Genomic DNA, 18,888 nt, shown 5'->3' on the forward strand with positions numbered 1-18,888 from the left:
AATCAAAAATATTTGTGGTGATAACTAATTATTTCAGACTGTATACACAGTGTAGCTGAGCTTCCTAACAAGTACAGTATGTTTTGTAGAACGGGCCAAGCATTTTAATACTTGCCATGCTACAATTCAGCTGTTTGCCTAGCTTCCTAACTTAAAAGATCAGCCTTTCCCAAGTTGGTGCCCTCCATATGTGTTGGGCTACTATTCCAGTGCTGGCTGGGGAGTTGAGATCCAATACATGTGAAGAGCATAAGCTTGATGAAGCCTGTAAAGGACCCTATCACCATATTCATGAAATATTACCATACACCCACACACCCACACCCACACCCACCTTTTTGCAGAAATACATCCAGCTGATCAGCACAGAAAGCCTTCAGTTCTTTCTCTGGTTTGTCTTTCTTGACCAATGCCACAACATAGTTTGCCAAAGCTGAAGGATCAGCGTCACATCTAAGGAAAAAGTACTTTGATCAGGTATGAAACTTAGCACTTTTACAAGCCTAATACACAAATTACAATGGCTTCATCATCAGTGAAGGCATGTCACCAAACATGCATATCCCCATTCTTTTAAAAACATTTTTAGTGGTATCCCCTAACATATTTCAGTCGGACACACTTTCAAGAACATGTACTTAGCTTTGCAGCCTTAGAAGTCCTATAATTCAATGGTACTGAGTCTCCTTTAATCCAAAGGCTGGTATAATTTCTACTCATGATTTCATTTTATTATTCCTGACCAATATTGAATAAATACAAAATAGAAATTATAGTGAACAAATTCTATATAAACAACCACGCAAGCAAAACATTACTATGGAGTATATCTGACACCTTATAGTTAGAAACATAGATTATTGGAATTACATATTCCAGTAGAATCCGTGGAAGTCCAGATGCAAATGAGATTATATATTATAATCCCATTTGCATCAGGACCTCCAGAGATTCTAACTCAAAATTTCTGAAGCTGTACATTCCCTATTAAAAATAGACTAGAAACTTGTATTCAAATAACTGACTGGCTAATTCAAATCAAGATGTGAAATTTAGCCCCTCCATTCCCACTTCTTGGCTGCTATTGCATCCTCGGAGTTCCCAGGTCACAACAATGCAGATGACAATAGAAGCTGTAACTAGCAGAATTCCCCTGTCATGGTCTAGATGCCATTTCTGCGCCTTTGTCAGCCCACTTTCTTCCTGACCATAGTGCATAACTCCTGTCTGTAGGTCACAAATGAAGTTTGCCCCTGCTTATATTATCCTTAGTTCTTTCTTTACTCCAAATCATCTCTTCCCTTAGGCATTTGTTTCCAGGACACTATCTATTTTGCCCCATTTTTTTTTAGCCATCCTGTCTTTTGACCAGCTTCTCTGACACTGCTGTTGTTTTTCATCCCGACTCCTCAGGTGCCATAAGGTTTCTTCAGAACCTCTTTTCTAATTAGTCTCTTCTTACCCTCAATTCTCCATTTCTGCCCTTTTCCTCAAGCCTTATTTTTCATCTACGCTTTGTTGAGGTTCTTCTTCCTCAATCCATCACCACTCTGCAAACTTCAGGCCACTGGGATTCTTGTCTTTATCTTCCCTACCTTTCCTGGGGCCTCTCCTCATACCTCAGACTGCCCCTCTGTGAGGTTTTAATCCCAGTGAAAATTGAAAACTTTCCCTTTAACTTCTGGACACTGACTATAAATGGTTTAGCAATTCCCTGAGCGACTGAGCATTGGCTGAACTGGTGTGAAGTCAACCATTACCAAAGGATTTATTCATCACAATCCCACTTCTATATTATCTTGTACACAAGGGTTAGGAGGGAACAGGGTGGATAAAAATTGGATTTTTTTTTATTTAAATCGGATTTTTTTAATAAAATGCTTTTTGAGGAAAAATCTATCTAAAGATAGTTTTCTCTTTAAGATACATTATAGTCCAAAGGATTAGTTTTTAATTATGTAGCATGAGGATGTTTACATTTTTTGGTAAATGAATTCCACTAATCCATTCACAATGTCATGCTCTTCCAGAGGTTTCTGAAAGATTATTTTTCTCTTTCCAATAAAGTACAGCAGAAAAGTTGTCCAAATATGAATGATTAACCTATTAAACTAGAGATAGTTCACCTCACAGTAATTTCATAATTATCTATCTATGATGTGTTTCTAATAGTATAACCAAATCAGTTTTTTTTGCTATAACTGTAAAACTAATCTGAAAACTTGCTATTCTAAAAATGAAACCTTCATCTGGTTGTAAATATTAACTCTGAGTTGTGTAAAATATAGCGAGGAAGAGTGCTATACTGCGGGGGGGGGGGAAGTCACATGATTAAATCGAGTCTTTCTGAGTAGTGACTTAAATCATGATTTAAATTATGATTTAAATCAAATCCACACTGGGAGGGAACATATTTTTTTTGTCTGTAGTCTTTTAAAGACAACTCTTAAAAACTGTCCTGCTTTCATTTCATTTGAAAACTATATACTATGATTTAAACAGAACATAAAAGAACAAAATAGAAATACAAAATTCCAATTGGCAAAATAATTTTCAGAAATTGTATCTCCCCCTGCTGTTTTGTCTCCTGATGTATTTCAAACTTCCTCAGCGCTGATATCAACATTTAGAAGTCTTGGTAACCAGGTCTTATGGATTTGTTCAGCTATGCAATTGGTGCATGCGCACCCACATCTATTTCCGTAAGCTACCTTTAAAAATAAGTTGGAAAACTTATGTGTTACAAAAAGAGGCACTTTCTGTTACCATAGCAAAATAATAAATGCTTATTTCAGTCATGCGAAAATCATATAGATATTTGTAGTGAAGATTCCCCATTATATTTATAAACTATTCTATTGTTGAATAATAAATTAGAATTGTGCGGAACGAAATGATTAAAGAAGCCAACAAAAATACAAAGGCAGGATAATTAGTCACTGAAATGACTTCCAGGACTGGGTTCACACTTGTAAATTAATCGTCCACAAACCTATGTGGCCAAAAAAAAGGTGCATGATAAGATCACCAATGAATTGCTGACTGCCTATTTCTAAGACAGTATAGTTCAAGATTACTTTTAACTCAGCAAAGCCTCCTAATTCTGGCATATTTAAATGTATAAGGAGGGAGGAATCTAATTCACTATTCAGTACTCTAAATTCAAAATATAGCATGTGGAATATCAAATAGATGCTCCCAAGTTTAGCACAGAATAGTTCAGAGAGAGAATTAAGAGCTTAACTGCAAACATTTAGGCGTTAGGACCATTTAAGGATCCTGTCTAGAATCTCTGCCTATGTATCACTAGAAGTCTAATGTAGTGATGTACACTTAGAAATATTAAGTGTCAGCTTGACAAACGCATGAAATTATTAAGAAACAATCCCCAGTTATAAGCACATATATACACTAGTGTAATGACATAACACAGCTATTTGAGAAATGATTTCCCTCCACCAAAACGATGGAGTTTACAGAATATCTTTTAAAACATCATCCAAAAATGTGTTAGGCTGCAACCCTATATGCACTTATCTGGAGTAGTAAGATCCACTGAACTTAATATAACTTAATTCCAATTAAACATGGCCAGAATTGTACTGTAAGATGCACTATCTTGTATATGGTAAAAACTAATTGATTGGTAAGACTGGGTACTTGCCAAGACCAATAAAATAAAAGAATGTGCCAGAATCTGCTCTGCTGTCAAAGGGGATTCAGGGATGCACCCCAACATTTTGCAGGGGCTCATCCAGATTATAGGCAGAGGGGCTGGCATCAGCAATGCCACAATCCTGAGAAAGGAAAAATTATTATGCAGCAGGCGCTTCCCTTTCCTCTGAAGATCATGTCTAAACACTTGTCAGTACATAACTCAACAAATGCCACCATTTCAGATTATGGTGAGGTGAACACAAAACAGGATGGGACATTCCATCTCTACCATAGAGTTCCTGCAGTGAAGCCCAACCAGCCCAACACTGAACATTTTTCGTTTTCAAGCAGCAGTAGTTTCCCTGTCAAATGATATACTACAGTAGTTATATGCTATTAAACAATTAGTCACTAGGCAGTTTAGCAGTACTACCAGAAAACAAAATACAAGAAAGGAAGGAAGAAGCCAGCATCCTTTAGAAAAAATAATTGTAACCCTTTATAGCTCAAGCACGTCAACACTGACTCGCTTCGTCCTCCCTTCCACACGTGCCTTCTGAGTGCTCTACCCCTTTCCACCAGTTACACTGTTATTCTGTAGTAGTTACCAAGACGCATTCCTGGGAGCAGAGTTGCCCCCTCCCCTCCCCTCCCCTCCCCCTCACGAAAAGAGACACACATACTCGCACTCTCCCCTCACGGTACCAACTCCCCCCCCCCCCGCACCTGTACCCGGGAGTCCCAGCCCCCTTCACACACACACACCCCGAGCCCTACAGTCATCCCATTGAGCCTTTCACGAGCCCCCCTTCCCGTCTCCCCCTCCCCCAACCCTTCCTTAGGACAACCCGCCGTCCCCCGTCAAAATCTCACCCCTCAGTTTCCTCCTCGCGCATGGGAGCCCCCTGCCCCCACCCGGCCAGGCGGGTTCCCTCTTTCTCCTCTCCCCACAACCACCCGCCGTACTCACATTGGCTCCAGTAACTTAGCCAGCCAGGACTTGAGCGCGTCCACGTTCTCTATGATCATGGTGGAGGTGACGGGGCTGCAGCAGCTACACTCCGGGCAACATGGCCCTGCGCCTGTGCCGCGTCTCTTGCCACTGAGCGGTTACTCGACAGCAGCAGCAACTCCCACCCCTCCCCCTTCTCGCCGAGTTAGGGCCTAGAGTCAGACCAGGAACTAGCTAACCGAGAGCGCAACCGAACCTGCTGGGTGCCGGAGAGGAGGCGGGCACCCGGTCTTACGGCGGAGCCAATCGCGCGAGAGGGCCCCCGAGGAAAGCGAGCCAATCCAATGCTGCTGAGAGGAGGAGGTGGGGGGTCATTGGTGAAAGGCCTTAGCAAGTTCGGTCGAGTCAGCATGCGTGAAATCCTTGTGGTGCAGCCGCGAACTGAAGGGAAAACGAAAGATTTGTAAAGGGCCGACGTCTCTCCCAAGGGGGGTGGCTGGTTTTGAACAAGGCCTCAACACGGTGCCTGGGAAACACGTGAAGCAGCAATGAAGAGGCACGCATACTAAGCACGTGCAGGATGTATTCCCCTGCATAACACAATATATATTCGTGGGTTAAAGTGTTTCCCGTTAAGGCTGAGCACTTAATAGGTGTAATTTTTATTGAACTCAATGGGACTTACGAGTAAATGTGCAAAGGATCGGACTGTTTAACAGCATCACGCTATGCATGTATACTCAGGAGTAAATCCCGTGAATTTCAATGGAACATAGGTAGGTAGGTATAGGACTATGGCCTTATATTGCAAGCCTATGCATGACTGCTCAGAAGTAAGCCCCGTTGAATTCAGTGTAGTTTACTCCTAGGAAAGTGTATACGATTGCAGTCTTACTTAGACTTATTTTTGAGTAACCATGTGCTGGATTGAGCAGTAAGAATGCAATTCTAAATACCATTAATTAAAAGTTTCCCATTATCCAGTGATCGAATTGGAGATGGGGTGGGGATATAAGGTAAGGTGGCCTTCACGAAATCCACAAGACCCTTCCCTTGACTCTTGCCATCTGATGATAAAGTGGCTTCTTGCCAACTAAAGCATATGCCTTAATAAATTCGTTAGTCTTTAGAAATGTCACAATAATTGACAAAAATAACTGTTCACAATATGTACTATAAGAAAAATGTGAACATGATAAAAGTCCAATCAATGCAATATTATTAAAGTTTCATTAGAACTTCTATTGAAATCTTTGGGATTTAGTAATTTTAGATAATAAAACTGGGTATCCCACCCTCAAACAGCATCTTATAAAGCTAACAAAACTCGATATAGTGAAAATTTGGTACACCACACTAGGGACACCAAAACAATCCATGATTAAAAAAAGAAATAAAACCTTGAAATTTTACACAAACCCAATTTGTTTAATTAAACATTTTATTATGGGCCATTCCAAGTAATTCTGGAAAAGACATTTAAATGCTAAAATTCATTTTAACTGTCCTTAAACACCTAATAGAAAAGCATAGAAACAGTGACAAAGTAAATTAGTCAGCAGGTGTTGTGACAGCCATCTTGAAATTAGATTCTACCCATAACAGTGTGCTATAAGAGTTACTGGCTGAGTTCGGACAACACGCTAATCAACGGTTGTTTCCCATTCTGTTCCTATTATCCCCCCCCCCCCAGTTTATTAGCGTGTCGTCCAAACTCAGCCACATAACGTGATTATGTGAGTCAGAGTAATCTTACCCCCTCATATGTCACTATTTTAAATAGGTTATCAAATATTGTTGGACTTTCAATGGTTCTATTAGTTTATTTATTTATTACATTTATATACCACCCCATAGTTGAAGCTCTCTGAGCGGTTTACAAAAGTTAAAAACAGTAAACATTAAAAAGTATACAAAATTTAAAACCATCAAAACAACAGTATAAAAACAACAGTATCCATTTAAAAACAACAGTTCTGGGGTCCGTTAAAAAACAAACTGTTGTTAAATGCTGTTAAATGCATTTATTAGTTCATATAATCAATACAAACTCTCACCATCTGACATAGTAAAACTTGTGTCCTGTAAATATATTAGCTACACCTGGCTAAACAATAAAAATATTCAAAGTAAAAATTACAGGCTAGCTTGCAAATTTATTTTTTATTTTTAACACGATTTACCGGAGTTCTTATGTGAGCTTTCTGCTATAGATCTGGATTAATAATGTGAATGGCATTTATGAACTGCCATTTTATGTGGTTGTACAATTATATCATGTGAGTTTCCCATCATCCCTTTTATTATATATTATTAAAATGCAGGTTTTGACAAGGGTTCCTCATAGTTCCAGCCTATTTTTCCCCTTAAAACAACATTTTAACATGACTACGCAAAAGTATGTCAGATGCTTTAGGGCTTTGTGGGAAATTAAAAAGGCAGCGCCCAATTGCCTTTGGAGTCCTGCTACTACCAATATCAGGTAAGCCTGATGGTTCTAATTAATGTAAGACGCACCCCTTAAAACCTAGAGCTGACCTTGGTTAAGCCCATGTATGTAATCCGCATTGATTTTAGTGGAAGTGTATTAAACACCTGCTTAAGGCTTGCCTAGAATCGGTGGGGCTTCTTGGGCTTAACTTTGTGGCTGGCTAATATTCCAACAGTATTTTGTGTGTCAGCGTTACTGCTCTGCTTCACTGTACATTATGCACGTCTTAACAAAATTAACAGCATGCTTACGCATTAGTAAATCCTACTGAGTTCAATGGGATTTACTTTCTAATAAGTGTCCTGTATTTGACTGCGTGCAACTCTGAAGGTGCAGAAACTGTTTTGTTTCTAGAGTTTTTCTAAAGTTCAGGTAACAAAGGTGCCTTTGATACCTGTGACAAAACAATGTGGAAGCCATTGTGAGCATAGTTGAATTTTTCTAGAAATATCTATTTTTATCCTCATGTATGGTCTTCCTCGCTCTCTGCATTCTATGTGAACTAGGGCAGGAGGGCATGTACTTCGTAACAACAGGCCCATATAGACTTCCGTGCACTGTATAAAATCCTCTTTTACCTTTAATAGAATGCATGCTATTTTTTACGAGTAAAACGGCCACAACTTGTCTATACAAAACATGTGTTTTGTTTATGGGGCAGCAATAAATCTAGTGGCATCAAAGAGGTTCTTCAAAAACACATTTTCGCTGCTGTTTTTACGCTCATCCGAAGGAAGCCAGAACGCAACTCCAATCTTGCATAGCCTAACCCGGCTCCCGAAAACTAAGGCCGCCTTTAGCATCTAGCAGGAATAAAAGACGTTAGTTTTAGTGCCCCTCCCCCCCGCTACAGGTTCAAACGAAGAAGTTTAACTATCCCCTTTTCTAGCCATTGGTATGACTCAGCGCTGTGCATTAGGGGAAGCGTAGTATTCAATTCCAGGTGCGTACGGCTTTGTAAAGAACTACACGCTGAGATCGGGCAGCGCTGTGATTTTCGGGAGCTGTAGTTCCACAGCCCGTCAGAGTTAACCTTAGGTCCGTGCGAATTCTGCCTCCCAATAGCCTTTGCGAGGGAACCGGATCCCACCTTTGTTTCCGTTGCATTGTGGGGGCACCGGCGGCGTGGAGTGGAAAAGGATATAGTCGAGAGAGCAGCTGTTGGTTGAAAACGCTCAGAGTGACACGGAGCGATGACGGCGAGTACAGGCGGGGATGAGCGTCGAGCTCCCGGTGTTGGTTTTGGGTGGGCAGTTTGGGTTCGAATGTGTACAGAGAATGGGCTTTTCTCTGTAAGGCGGGGATGGGGGAGGTGTGGCTCTCCAGATGTTGGATTGCAGTTCCCATTATCCGTCAGCATTGGTTATGCTGGCTGGGGCTGATGGGAATTGTAGTCCACCAATATCTGGAGCGCCGTACATTCTTCACTCCTGTTGTAAGGAGAAGGGGTGGGGAAGGGAGACAGCTGGCACACATGCTACTGCTTTGACACTTCTATTCGGTTAGAATGGGTTTTGCTGAGCCTTTCGGTGTCAAATGGCTAAACACATTCTATGCTCAGCAAGGAAGCTACAAGCTTATTTAGGATAAATACTATCAAATCGTTCATTTTTCGAATTGTAATTAAACTGCAAACCAATATCTTCATTGTAGCATTAGCTTTCATGGATCAGAATTGACTTCTTCTCATCAGATTTGCCGTAGCCTGTACAACTAAACCACCTGAGGACCAATATAATGCAATGAAAGAGAGCTGAGTTTGTTATGTTTGAAACACTTTCTATACCCCCTTGCTCAGCCATGAACTTAGGGAGACTGGATACAAAATATGGATCCCTGTGCTGTTTATAGCTATGTAGCAGAGGGAGACATGACAAATACAGTTTGCCATGCAGTGTTGAACAAAGCTGTACTTGTTGAAGTTACATCATCTATTTCCAGGTACAAAAGCCCCGCCCTCTTCTGCATCTGGTCATCTTGTAAGACTCTATTCTTTATGGGGAAAGTGGCCACTATGAAATCTCTCTTTATCAAAATGTGGTGTGTTCATTGAGGTCTTCAGATGCAATTTGTTGTCACTGTGTTGTTGGGCAGTTTGTTATTAAATCTGGTAACTTGTAGGGAGGCTTTTAAAAAATTAAATTAAATAAAAATTTATTAGCACCATTAGTACTTTTGTAAACCGCCCAGAGAGCTTCAGCTATGGGGCGGTATATAAATGTAATAAATAAATAAATAAATAAGAGCCCTTTGCCTGAGAGGGTTATGGGCCAGCCCTTCGCTTTTTTGATGTAATTGTTCAACTGCTGGAAGTGGATATAATTAGCTTTAATTTTGAGGCAACATACAACGTGCAAAAAATGGTGGGCCTATGTCGAAGAGTAGCTTTGGGCTGACATGGCTGTCATTTGAAGACACAACCCTGAAGACTCTCACAAGTTTCCCTTTCACTCCAAGGACCTTACTGGTTGCTTCCCCTTAGAAGTTTCACATGGCTTCTGAATGGTGTATATATAACAAAGACTGCATTGCAGTGCTTTCTGCCGTTCATCTCCTATGCAATGTGCTGTTACCTACTTCAGACGTGCCCAGCCTGATGTGCTGGTGGTGAATGTGATTCTTTTTTGACGCTGCCCTTTGGCTTATTAACCACTAATATGACAGTCTGGGTTTGAAGCTCTCATGCTTCTCTAATCAGAAAGAACTGCCACATTGTTCTGTCAGCTTGCATAACACCTCAGCTTCTCATGTAAAGGCACTAAGACTATTCAGTTGGCAAAATGTAAGTAGGCTATGACTGATTAAAGTTATTTTAGGTTAACAGTTCATACGTTGCAGATTGATTTTGTGATGTTGTGCATTCTGTAGCTAAATGCATTGTCAACATATGTCGTGTGTGTGTGTGTTTTCTCTGGGAACTTCAAACAAAAAGTCCTGCACATTTAAAGCCCCTTGCTTTCCCACTTTCTATGGAGCCAATAGTACTTTGTGTAGGCATTACTTTAATTTTTAAGAAGTGCCTTTTTATCACAGAACCTTTTCACTTAAACTTCTTGCTTTAAAAACCAACTCCAAACAACTGTTTTGTTGCATTGCATACACATTGATTTGTCTGCTATGATAACATGTCATATTTCAGGTATTATGGGCAGGGACTATGAATGTGTGCAATTTTCTAACTACCGTGTGGCATGGAACATGCTGTCTGAGATGAAATCCAGTATCTTGCTTCAAATGCTGTGAAACTCAGCTTCCATTTTAAAAAGGCATTTTTTTTGTTTAGTTTTCGTATTTAGCCCAATACAATATTATAAATGCTATAAACCCTCCCCTACAATAGTGCAGCCTATTGTAATTGAGCAAACATATGCAAATATGCCCACTTTGCATAATTTCACTTGCTTCCTCTTCAAATTATTGCTCTTTGGTCTATCTATCCCATATTGGGGGCTCTAGATATTAGTGTCCAACTGATTGTTAAGGGAGGTTTTAAAAGTGTGGCAGCAACTGATAAATGAGTTTTCAGACTAGCAAGCCTTGGCATCTTTCAGGCTTTATAATCTGAACTCATGTGAAAAGGTGGATAGAAGTAAATGTTCATGATTTTCATTTAATGCATTTGTCTTGGACTTTGTATAAAAAGCATTTTATTCAAGCAGTATTATGGTGTTCATGTTCAAGATGTGTGTTCGGTTTTGTTTATAAAGGAAAAATTCTATTATATTCTAGGTTATTAAAGTCAATCATTCTAATAAGAGAATCTTCTTCTTTCTTAAGGAACGGAAGGGGACAGCTAAATTAGACTTCTTAAGGAAGATTGAAAAGGAAGTCCAACAGAAGTGGCAGGATGATGGAGCATTTGAGGTTAATGCTGCAAGCCACCAAAGGTTGGAAAACTCTCTCCAGGGATAGAAGAAAACTGGTGGGAAGGGGGAGGTGTTGGTGGTGCAAAATATTGGAGTTTGGGGGAAACATTAGCTGTGTAACCACTTCAATATTTAAGATTATGATTTAAAGGTTTTTTACATGTATGTGTGGAGAATATGGATAGGGAGACATTTTTATCACTATCTCGTAATACTAGAATCTAGGGCCATCCCATGAAGCTGATTGGTGGGAAATTCAGGACAGATAAAAGGAAGTACTTCTTCACACAGTGCATAGTTAAACTATGGAAATCACTACCATAGGATGTATGGATGGCCACCAATTTGGCTGACTTTAAAAGAGGGTTGGATGAATTTCTGGAGGAGGAGGCTACCAATGGCTGCTAGTGCTGATGGCTATGTTCTGCCTCCATTATTCTATGTACACCAGTTGCTGGGGAACATGGGCAGGAGGATGCTGTTGCGTCCTGCTTGTGGGTTCCTGGTTGATGGCTGGCTGGCCCCTGTGTGAACAGAGTGCTGAATTGGGTGGACTTTGGTCTGATCCAGTATAGCTCTTCTTATGTTCTTATTTTCTTACATCATTAGGAAATCAGCTTAGTTTTGGATTAGGTATGCAATTTCTGGATTTAATCTTCTGCATACTAGTATGCTCCTGGATGGTATCATGGGACACACAGAATATAGTACACATAGAAGTCCTTATATACTGAGGAAACCAATTATAGGCATCCCTTAGCAGAGAGTGGGTGGGATTTCACACTTCCCTAGAAGGATTAAAGCCCCACTGGAAGGGTGAAGTCTACATGAGATTTAGACAAACACGAAGGCAGATTAGGAGCTAGAGCTGGGAAAACAGAAGGTTTCATCCAGTATAAACATTCACTAAGAATCTATCTAGATAGCACAATGAATAAACAAAGTCCCGAGTTGGGCTGTATTTGTGATACCAGCAAATTGTATTAACAGATGTTGAGATACTGAGAATGGGTATCCTGGATTGTGCTTCTCCAGCTCGTACCAGAAGTATATTTCTAAAAGTTCTCAAGATGATGCAAGATGATGAAGAGAATGTCCATCAGAAATACATGCTAGAATCAGATAACGGTTGGCACAATATGGTGGGCAATAATTATATCAAGCTAACCAGCAGAGCCACTTACGGTCTGATCCAGCATGGCTCTTCTTTTGAGATTGAGTTGAGACTAGTGTCAGGTAGAGGACTTTTGCGCCACTCATGCAAGGTTCTTGATTTTGATAGCTTTCCCATCCCACTGCAACCCTAAAAAATAGGGGTGGGCAGAAGATAGATGATTGCTAGATGTTTTGGACTTCAGCTCCCAGAAGCCCCTGCCAGCATGGTCAATTGTTAGACATGCTGGAGTTGAAGTCCAGAATATCTGGCGATCTACCTTCTGCCTATCCCTGATTTTAAGATACAGCCCACAGTATTTGGTAGGTTCCCCTGGCCTTTGGGGGAGGAGGGGAAAGGAAAGAGCTGTTGTGTGATCTTTCCTCCTGCTCACGCAGCATTGGATTAATTGAGTAAAACTCACATTTAATTGACAAACATTTCTTTAATTGGATTTCAGTCCTAATTTGTGACATTTTTAGTCTTTATACATGATTTGCTGCATTGGTTTCAAATGAAATGCCTGTTGGGAGGGTGTGTTGTGGTTATATTCAACATCTTCCTTGAAGACTTCCATGTCACAGCCCTGAACACTGGAGAATAGGAATACAGCCTTATGCATCTTTCAGTTTAATTACTCCAAATCAGTTGATGCATGTTTTATTGTTTTATAATCTCTACTCAGCTCTGGAAAATACTTTGCCACCTTTCCATATCCATACATGAATGGCCGACTTCACCTGGGACACACGTTTTCCTTATCTAAGTGTGAGGTAAGGATTTTCCTTTGTGAGAAACTCCAACAAGCTCCTCCAAAGAAAATGAAGCTTTTGCCTTCAGTCCTCCAGCCTGTTGAGTACCTACTCACACATTTATTATTCAAAAATAACAATTGGATGCTATCTCTGGTGTATCTTCTTTTCAGAGACGATTAATGACAGTTTGAGAGTTCCACTTGTGTAGCTGGGGAGACTAGCTGGCAGCACTCTACTGTAATGATGTGTGTGCATTTCGTTTGTGTTGCTTAAGGAGACTTATTTGAGTGTCACACTGATTAGTATAATTTATTTATATTTATTTATTGCATTTGTATACCGCCCCATAGCCGAAGCTCTCTGGGTAGTTCACATAAGATAAAAACACTTAAAAACAATATGGAAAAATTAAAAGCACAAAAACATGCAAAATGCATTTACACTTAAAACTGCTATAACAATTTTACAAACGATGAGCCAAAAAACAGACCCAGGCTCATTACATATTGCTAAATGCCTGGGAGAAGAGAAAAATCTTGACCTGGCACCGAAAATATGACAATGTCAGTGCCAGGCATTGTTCCACAGTCGGGGGGGTGGGGTGGGGGCAACACAGAGAAGGCCCTCTCTCTTGTTGCCACCCTCTGAACTTCCCTCGGAGTAGGCCCTTAGATGTTGGACGTAGTGTTTGGGTAGGTTTATGTCGGGAAAAGCATTCCGTCAGGTATTGTATAAAAGGACTCACCTAATATTGCAGTGAGTCTTGTATGTTAGTTTGTATTGTGACTCAGTAAAAAGCTATCTTTCGTATCCCATGTCTGGAGTGTTCTGTATATGCTTAGGAACCCCAAGCATTGCACCTATGACAGTGCTGCTGCCGCTATGATGGTTCCCTGCTGGTTTTTCCTGAATCATGGCTTTGGTTCCAGCGTGCTTGAGCGACCACCATTTCTTTGGTATTCATCACAAGCTTGTCCAGCTAATACTCACTGAGGTGGTAAACCTGTGTTTTGGCTTTATTACTTCGAGGTTCATATGACTGAATACTCGTCCATATAAAATTTGATGTCATTGGCATGTTTATTAGTTCTGTATTGTTGTGATGATGATGATGAATTGTAAACCACCTCAAAAAGTTATTTTACGAGGCATTTAATATTTTTAGGGTGCAATCCTAAATGTATTAAATGGTTTGCGCCGTGAGTACTCATAAGCCTCCCAGCTTAGAGACTTACAACTGTCCAGTGCAGGGCGACTGCAGCATGGAGGGGATCCTCTTCTCTATGCTCCATCCATCCTGCTTTTTTGGCTAGGTGGAACGCCGCCTTTTCACCCTCTCTGTGCTCGGTTTACCCAGCGTGGAGAGGCAGCCCTCACAGTTCACTCCACACTGGCTGCAAGGGGGAGGGGGTGACGAATGTGGTTTCCTGGCGCCCAGCTCAGAGCACTGTGTATGGGCTTGGAGCCAAAAAACTGAAAAAAATCTTATGCCGTCTCCTGCCCCCAAAATGCTGGCTAGGGGACATAGGATAGTTCCCTTAATAAAATAAATAAAATATCAGGAAGTTCTAGCCTAGCCTTTTCTATGACGTACTCATATTCTGTGTGCAAGGAATTGTTTTGTATGGACAAATATTCAGCCATGTGGATCCCTACCTGCAGTCCAAACATAGGTTTGCCACCTCTATTTTATTTATTTCAAATAAAAATTCCTAAAGTAGAGAACAAAAGAACAATAATTTAAAACAAAATTTAAAGAACAATAATTTAAAACAAAAAGCAGAGCACACCATTGCTGTTTCGATACTGTATTGGGTGGGTTGAATTTTTTTTTAAATTTTTTTTTAAATTTTTTCATTGATTGTGTCAACCATGAGATGTTTTGATATAAGGGTGGGTTAGAAATATTTTAATAAATGACAAGAAATAAAAATAATTATTATTATCATTTAAAACAGATTCAGAAAGCTAGCCAACGAAAATATACACAGCACAATGGACTAAAAATCCTCCTCAACCAAAAGTGCACTGAAATAAAGAAGGGTCTTAAGGTCCCATCTAAAAACTGACAGAGTGAGGGAATTCTTATAAATTAACGAGCTGAGAGAGGTAGACTCAGTTCAGTCAACACGTTTCTCAATGCTGGTTTTAGAACTCCACAATGGAGGGTTGTTTTTTTAATTCTTTTTATTAACTTTTACAACAGTTAACAAAAATAAAAAAACATAATACATAAACATAAAATAGCATTTGCATCATATATTCAAACTAGTCTATTAAACATATTCATGCTAAACATAAAAATGCACCCCTCACCTCGGGATCTCATTCCTGCTTCCAGAAACTCATAGTTTCTTCTGTTGGTGGTTTCCCGCTTCCCTTAGAAAACACAAATACTAAGAACTTTTTCCAAATTCCCTCAAAATCATTCTTTTTTACTATACCTCTTTTCATTTTAATATTACATGTCAATTTATCGTTAATAGCAATATCCCACACTTCTTTATACCATTCTTCAATACAATAATCTCCTTGTGTCTTCCAGTTCCTAGCTACGATTAACCTTGCAGCCGTCAGCAAATTCGTTATCAGTTCCTTAGTTTCTTTAGTACATTTAAGATCTTCTTGCAGTGAGAGTAATGCAATCCTTGGTGTGTCCTCTATTTTCATTCCAACAATCTGCTCAATCTCGGTGAACACCATCTTCCACAACTTTTGCACATAATTACAATCCTTCCATATATGTAAATACGTTCCTTTTTCACCACAACCCCTCCAACAATCTGCTGAATGCTGATTATTAATCTTGTTTAATCTAACCGGCGTTAGATACCACCTCCATAAAATTTTATAATAATTCTCCTATGCGGCAGAGTCTTGCTATTTACTGTTTTACTCTGTACAGCACCATGTACATTGATGGTGCTATATAAATAAATAAATAAATAAATAATAATAATAATAATAATAATTATTCTTACTGACATATTTCTCAACACTCTCTGTTTCCATAGTCCTTCCCAACTCTGCTGTCCTATCTGTATCTTTAAATCTGTCTCCCAAACCAATTTTCCTACGCTATCCGACACTCCTTTCTCAGTTAATATATTATATAATTGACTCATTAACCCTTTTGTCCCTATATTTTGTCCCTTATCGATTTCTTTTTTTCAATTAGTTGCTCAAACTTCGTCATCTCTCCACACTCTCCATTTTCTCTTACCCAATTTTAGTCCATTGTTCCAATTGCCCATAGTTTAACCACGTTAATTTTATATCTTTCAAAACCTCCTCCATCTTCTCTCTTGTATTCATCCCTCTTAACCATTCTCTTAATTTCATTTTATTTTTCTCTATTAAAACTTTACTTAATCTATTCTTTAAATCTTCAGGGAAATTCTTTAACATTATCACCGGTGTTAAAAAGGAGCTGCTTGAGAGCAATTCCTTTTTATATTTGTTCCAAAGTTCCCAATGGAACTTCAGAAACTGATTACCTAAATCATCAACCCATTTTCTTTCCCCTCTTTCCTTAAAAAATACATTCTGCAACTTTAATTCTATATTACTTATGCTTTTTTCCTCCATCCAATCTAAATCATCTACACCTAAAATTGCTTCAACAATATGTCTTAACCTATTTGCTACATAATAAGAATTAATGTTTGGGAGTCCCAGTCCTCCCTATCTTTGGCTTAAATACCATTTACTTTTATTAATCCTTGATTTCTTCTCTGCATTACAATAATTATTTATAATATTCTGCCAACTTTTTAACTCTAAATCTGAAATTCTTATTGGTAGCATCCTAAAAACAAAATTAATCTTAGGTAAAATCTTCATCTTTATTAAAGCTATTCTTCCAAACCAAGAAAGGTTCAATCTCTTATATTTTTTAAATTTTTCTAATATCTCTTTTTTCAAACCACTTAAATTCTCGTTTTCTAAATCTTCTAAATTTTTAGTAATCCTAATTCCCAAATATTTAATTTTTTCTTTACTTTTCAAATCTGTAACATTCCCTTCCCACTCCTTTTCTTCCTTTTTAGTATAGTTAAATAACATCAATTCCGATTTTGCCCAATTTATTCTTAACCCCGTAACTTCTTCAAATTCTTTCAACTGCTGTTTAATTCTTTCCATCTTATCAATAGGATCTTTAATAGTTATCAAAGTATCATCTGCAAACATATTCAGTTTAATTTTATTACTGCTACGTATCCCCTCTATCTCCCCATCCTCTCTTATTACATTTGCCAATAATTCCATAACCAATACAAACAGGACAGGCGAGAGTGGGCAACCTTGTCTTGTCCCTCTGGCTAGTCGTACCTTGTCCGTAACTCCATCATTTACTACCACTACGGCTGTATTTTGGGAATATAACTGCTCTATTATTGCTTTAAATTTGTTTCCAAATCCCATTTTATTTAGAACCATCTTTAGCGCTTGCCAACTCACACAATCAAAAGCCTTAAAAATATCTAATGCTAAGATACCCGCTTTAATCTTTGACTTTCTTATCTCCTGAATTACATTCAGAACTCTACCTACTAGAGTGTGCATCTGTCTTCCTGCTATAAAACCACATTGGTCTTCCCCTACATACTTAGCTATAAATTTATTTTATCTTTTAGCCAAAATAGTTGAAATTTTTTTTGCATCTTGATTTATTAGCGAAATCGGTCTATATGAATCAGGGAGAGCCAGATCCTTATCCGGCTTCGGAGTTTTTAGACCGCTGTTGAGAAATGTGTTGTCTGGTGGGAAAACTCTGTGCAATGGTGGAGTTCTTCTGGAAAACACTCCACACAGAATATCCATGCTGTGCATAGGAGAGTTCCTGCACAACTGTTGTGTTGCATGTTGTGTGGTGGTCACTGTGGAGTTTTCCGTTGCATTGGGTTGACTTTTCCCACTCGCTGCAGAGTTCCCTGGCAAGAGTGGCGAAAGGAGGAAGTGCTGCTCTAAGAGAGCCACTGGGATTGGTTTTCTGCAGCAGTGGCTGATGGGATACCATCAGGAGGACCAGTGGAAGAACTGACAGTCAAACATCTGTCAGTTTTATTCAACTCCATGGTAGCCTACAGTGACACAACGGTGGAGTTAGAACATATTGTGTTGGGAGGGCACCCTAAAAACTCAACCGTTGAGTGGAGTTTTCACACTGTGTTGACAAATTTGTCTGTACTGAGCTGTAGTTTGTAGATTGATCCACAGATCTCACTCTTGTGTATTATCCCCGTACTAGTTCAGCTATCATAGGCATGTAGAGAGTTATCCTCAAATGTTGTACCAGTGCTGAAGTTCTTTTCTCTGGAGCAGCCTTCCCTTGACCTGGTGCCTTCCAGTTTATTATTTATTTATTTATTGCATTTTTATACCGCCCAATAGCCGAAGCTCCCTGTTGTTTTGGATCAACTTCCATCAACTCCACCCAGCATAGCTAAAGTTCAAGAATGATAGGAGTTGTAATCCAAAACATCTGAAGAGCCCCAGGTTGGGGAATGCTGTTCTACAGGCTCACTTGCTCAGCTGGGGACGTTTGCCCTTGGGCTTCCCTTCCCTGGGTGTTAGCTGGAGGCATCAACGTTTTGTTAAAGCTTCATCTGTTTTAACCTGATCCAAATAAGTGTTTTGTACAAACTTTAAGAATGAATCATTCTCTGTCCAGAGCCTTTGAGACTGCGGTCCTATATTATTATTATTATTATTATTATTATTATTATTATTATTTGCATTTTTATACCGCCCAATAGCCGAAGCTCCCTGGGCGGTTCACAAAATCTAAAACAATTCAAAGTGTAAAACAAACAGTATAAAAACTTGATATAAAATACACGTTAAAATGAATTAAAACATACCATACATGATTAAAACATCCTGAAAACATTCTAAAATTTCACTGGATAGGCCTGCCGGAATAGATCAGTCTTTATTGCTTTTTTAATTTCTAAAAGACTGTCAAGTTGACGAATCTCCTCCGGCAGGCCATTCCACAGTCTGGGAGCAGC

The 18,888-nt window shown here is 39.3% G+C and overlaps 2 protein-coding genes across 6 annotated transcripts in view; one reads left to right on the forward strand and one right to left on the reverse strand.

Moving 5' to 3' along the window:
• Window positions 1-4,804, reverse strand: part of RBM27 (RNA binding motif protein 27) — a 46,885-nt gene extending 42,081 nt beyond the window's left edge. For all 4 annotated transcript variants that reach the window (XM_063120652.1, XM_063120651.1, XM_063120650.1 and 1 more), the window contains exons 1-2: window positions 4,628-4,804; window positions 335-453 (exon numbers count right to left, since the gene is read on the reverse strand). In XM_063120652.1, the coding sequence (XP_062976722.1) occupies window positions 335-453; window positions 4,628-4,686 (178 nt within the window). In that variant the 5' untranslated portion in view covers window positions 4,687-4,804. The remainder of the gene's footprint in view (window positions 1-334; window positions 454-4,627) is intronic.
• The window catches only part of LARS1 (leucyl-tRNA synthetase 1), a 379,820-nt gene that overhangs the window by 312,418 nt on the left and 48,514 nt on the right, over window positions 1-18,888 (forward strand). The window contains exons 1-3 of one of the 2 annotated variants that reach the window (XM_063120653.1): window positions 8,212-8,299; window positions 10,878-10,987; window positions 12,805-12,892. The exons of the other annotated variant lie outside the window; for it this stretch is intronic. Of the exons in view, the coding sequence (XP_062976723.1) occupies window positions 8,294-8,299; window positions 10,878-10,987; window positions 12,805-12,892 (204 nt within the window). The 5' untranslated portion in view covers window positions 8,212-8,293. Of the gene's footprint in view, window positions 1-8,211; window positions 8,300-10,877; window positions 10,988-12,804; window positions 12,893-18,888 lie in introns of those variants that run through there. 2 annotated transcript variants of the gene reach the window in all.

The sequence above is a fragment of the Elgaria multicarinata genome, chromosome 3 (genome assembly GCF_023053635.1).
Source record: "Elgaria multicarinata webbii isolate HBS135686 ecotype San Diego chromosome 3, rElgMul1.1.pri, whole genome shotgun sequence".
NCBI classification, from domain to species: Eukaryota; Metazoa; Chordata; class Lepidosauria; order Squamata; family Anguidae; genus Elgaria; species Elgaria multicarinata.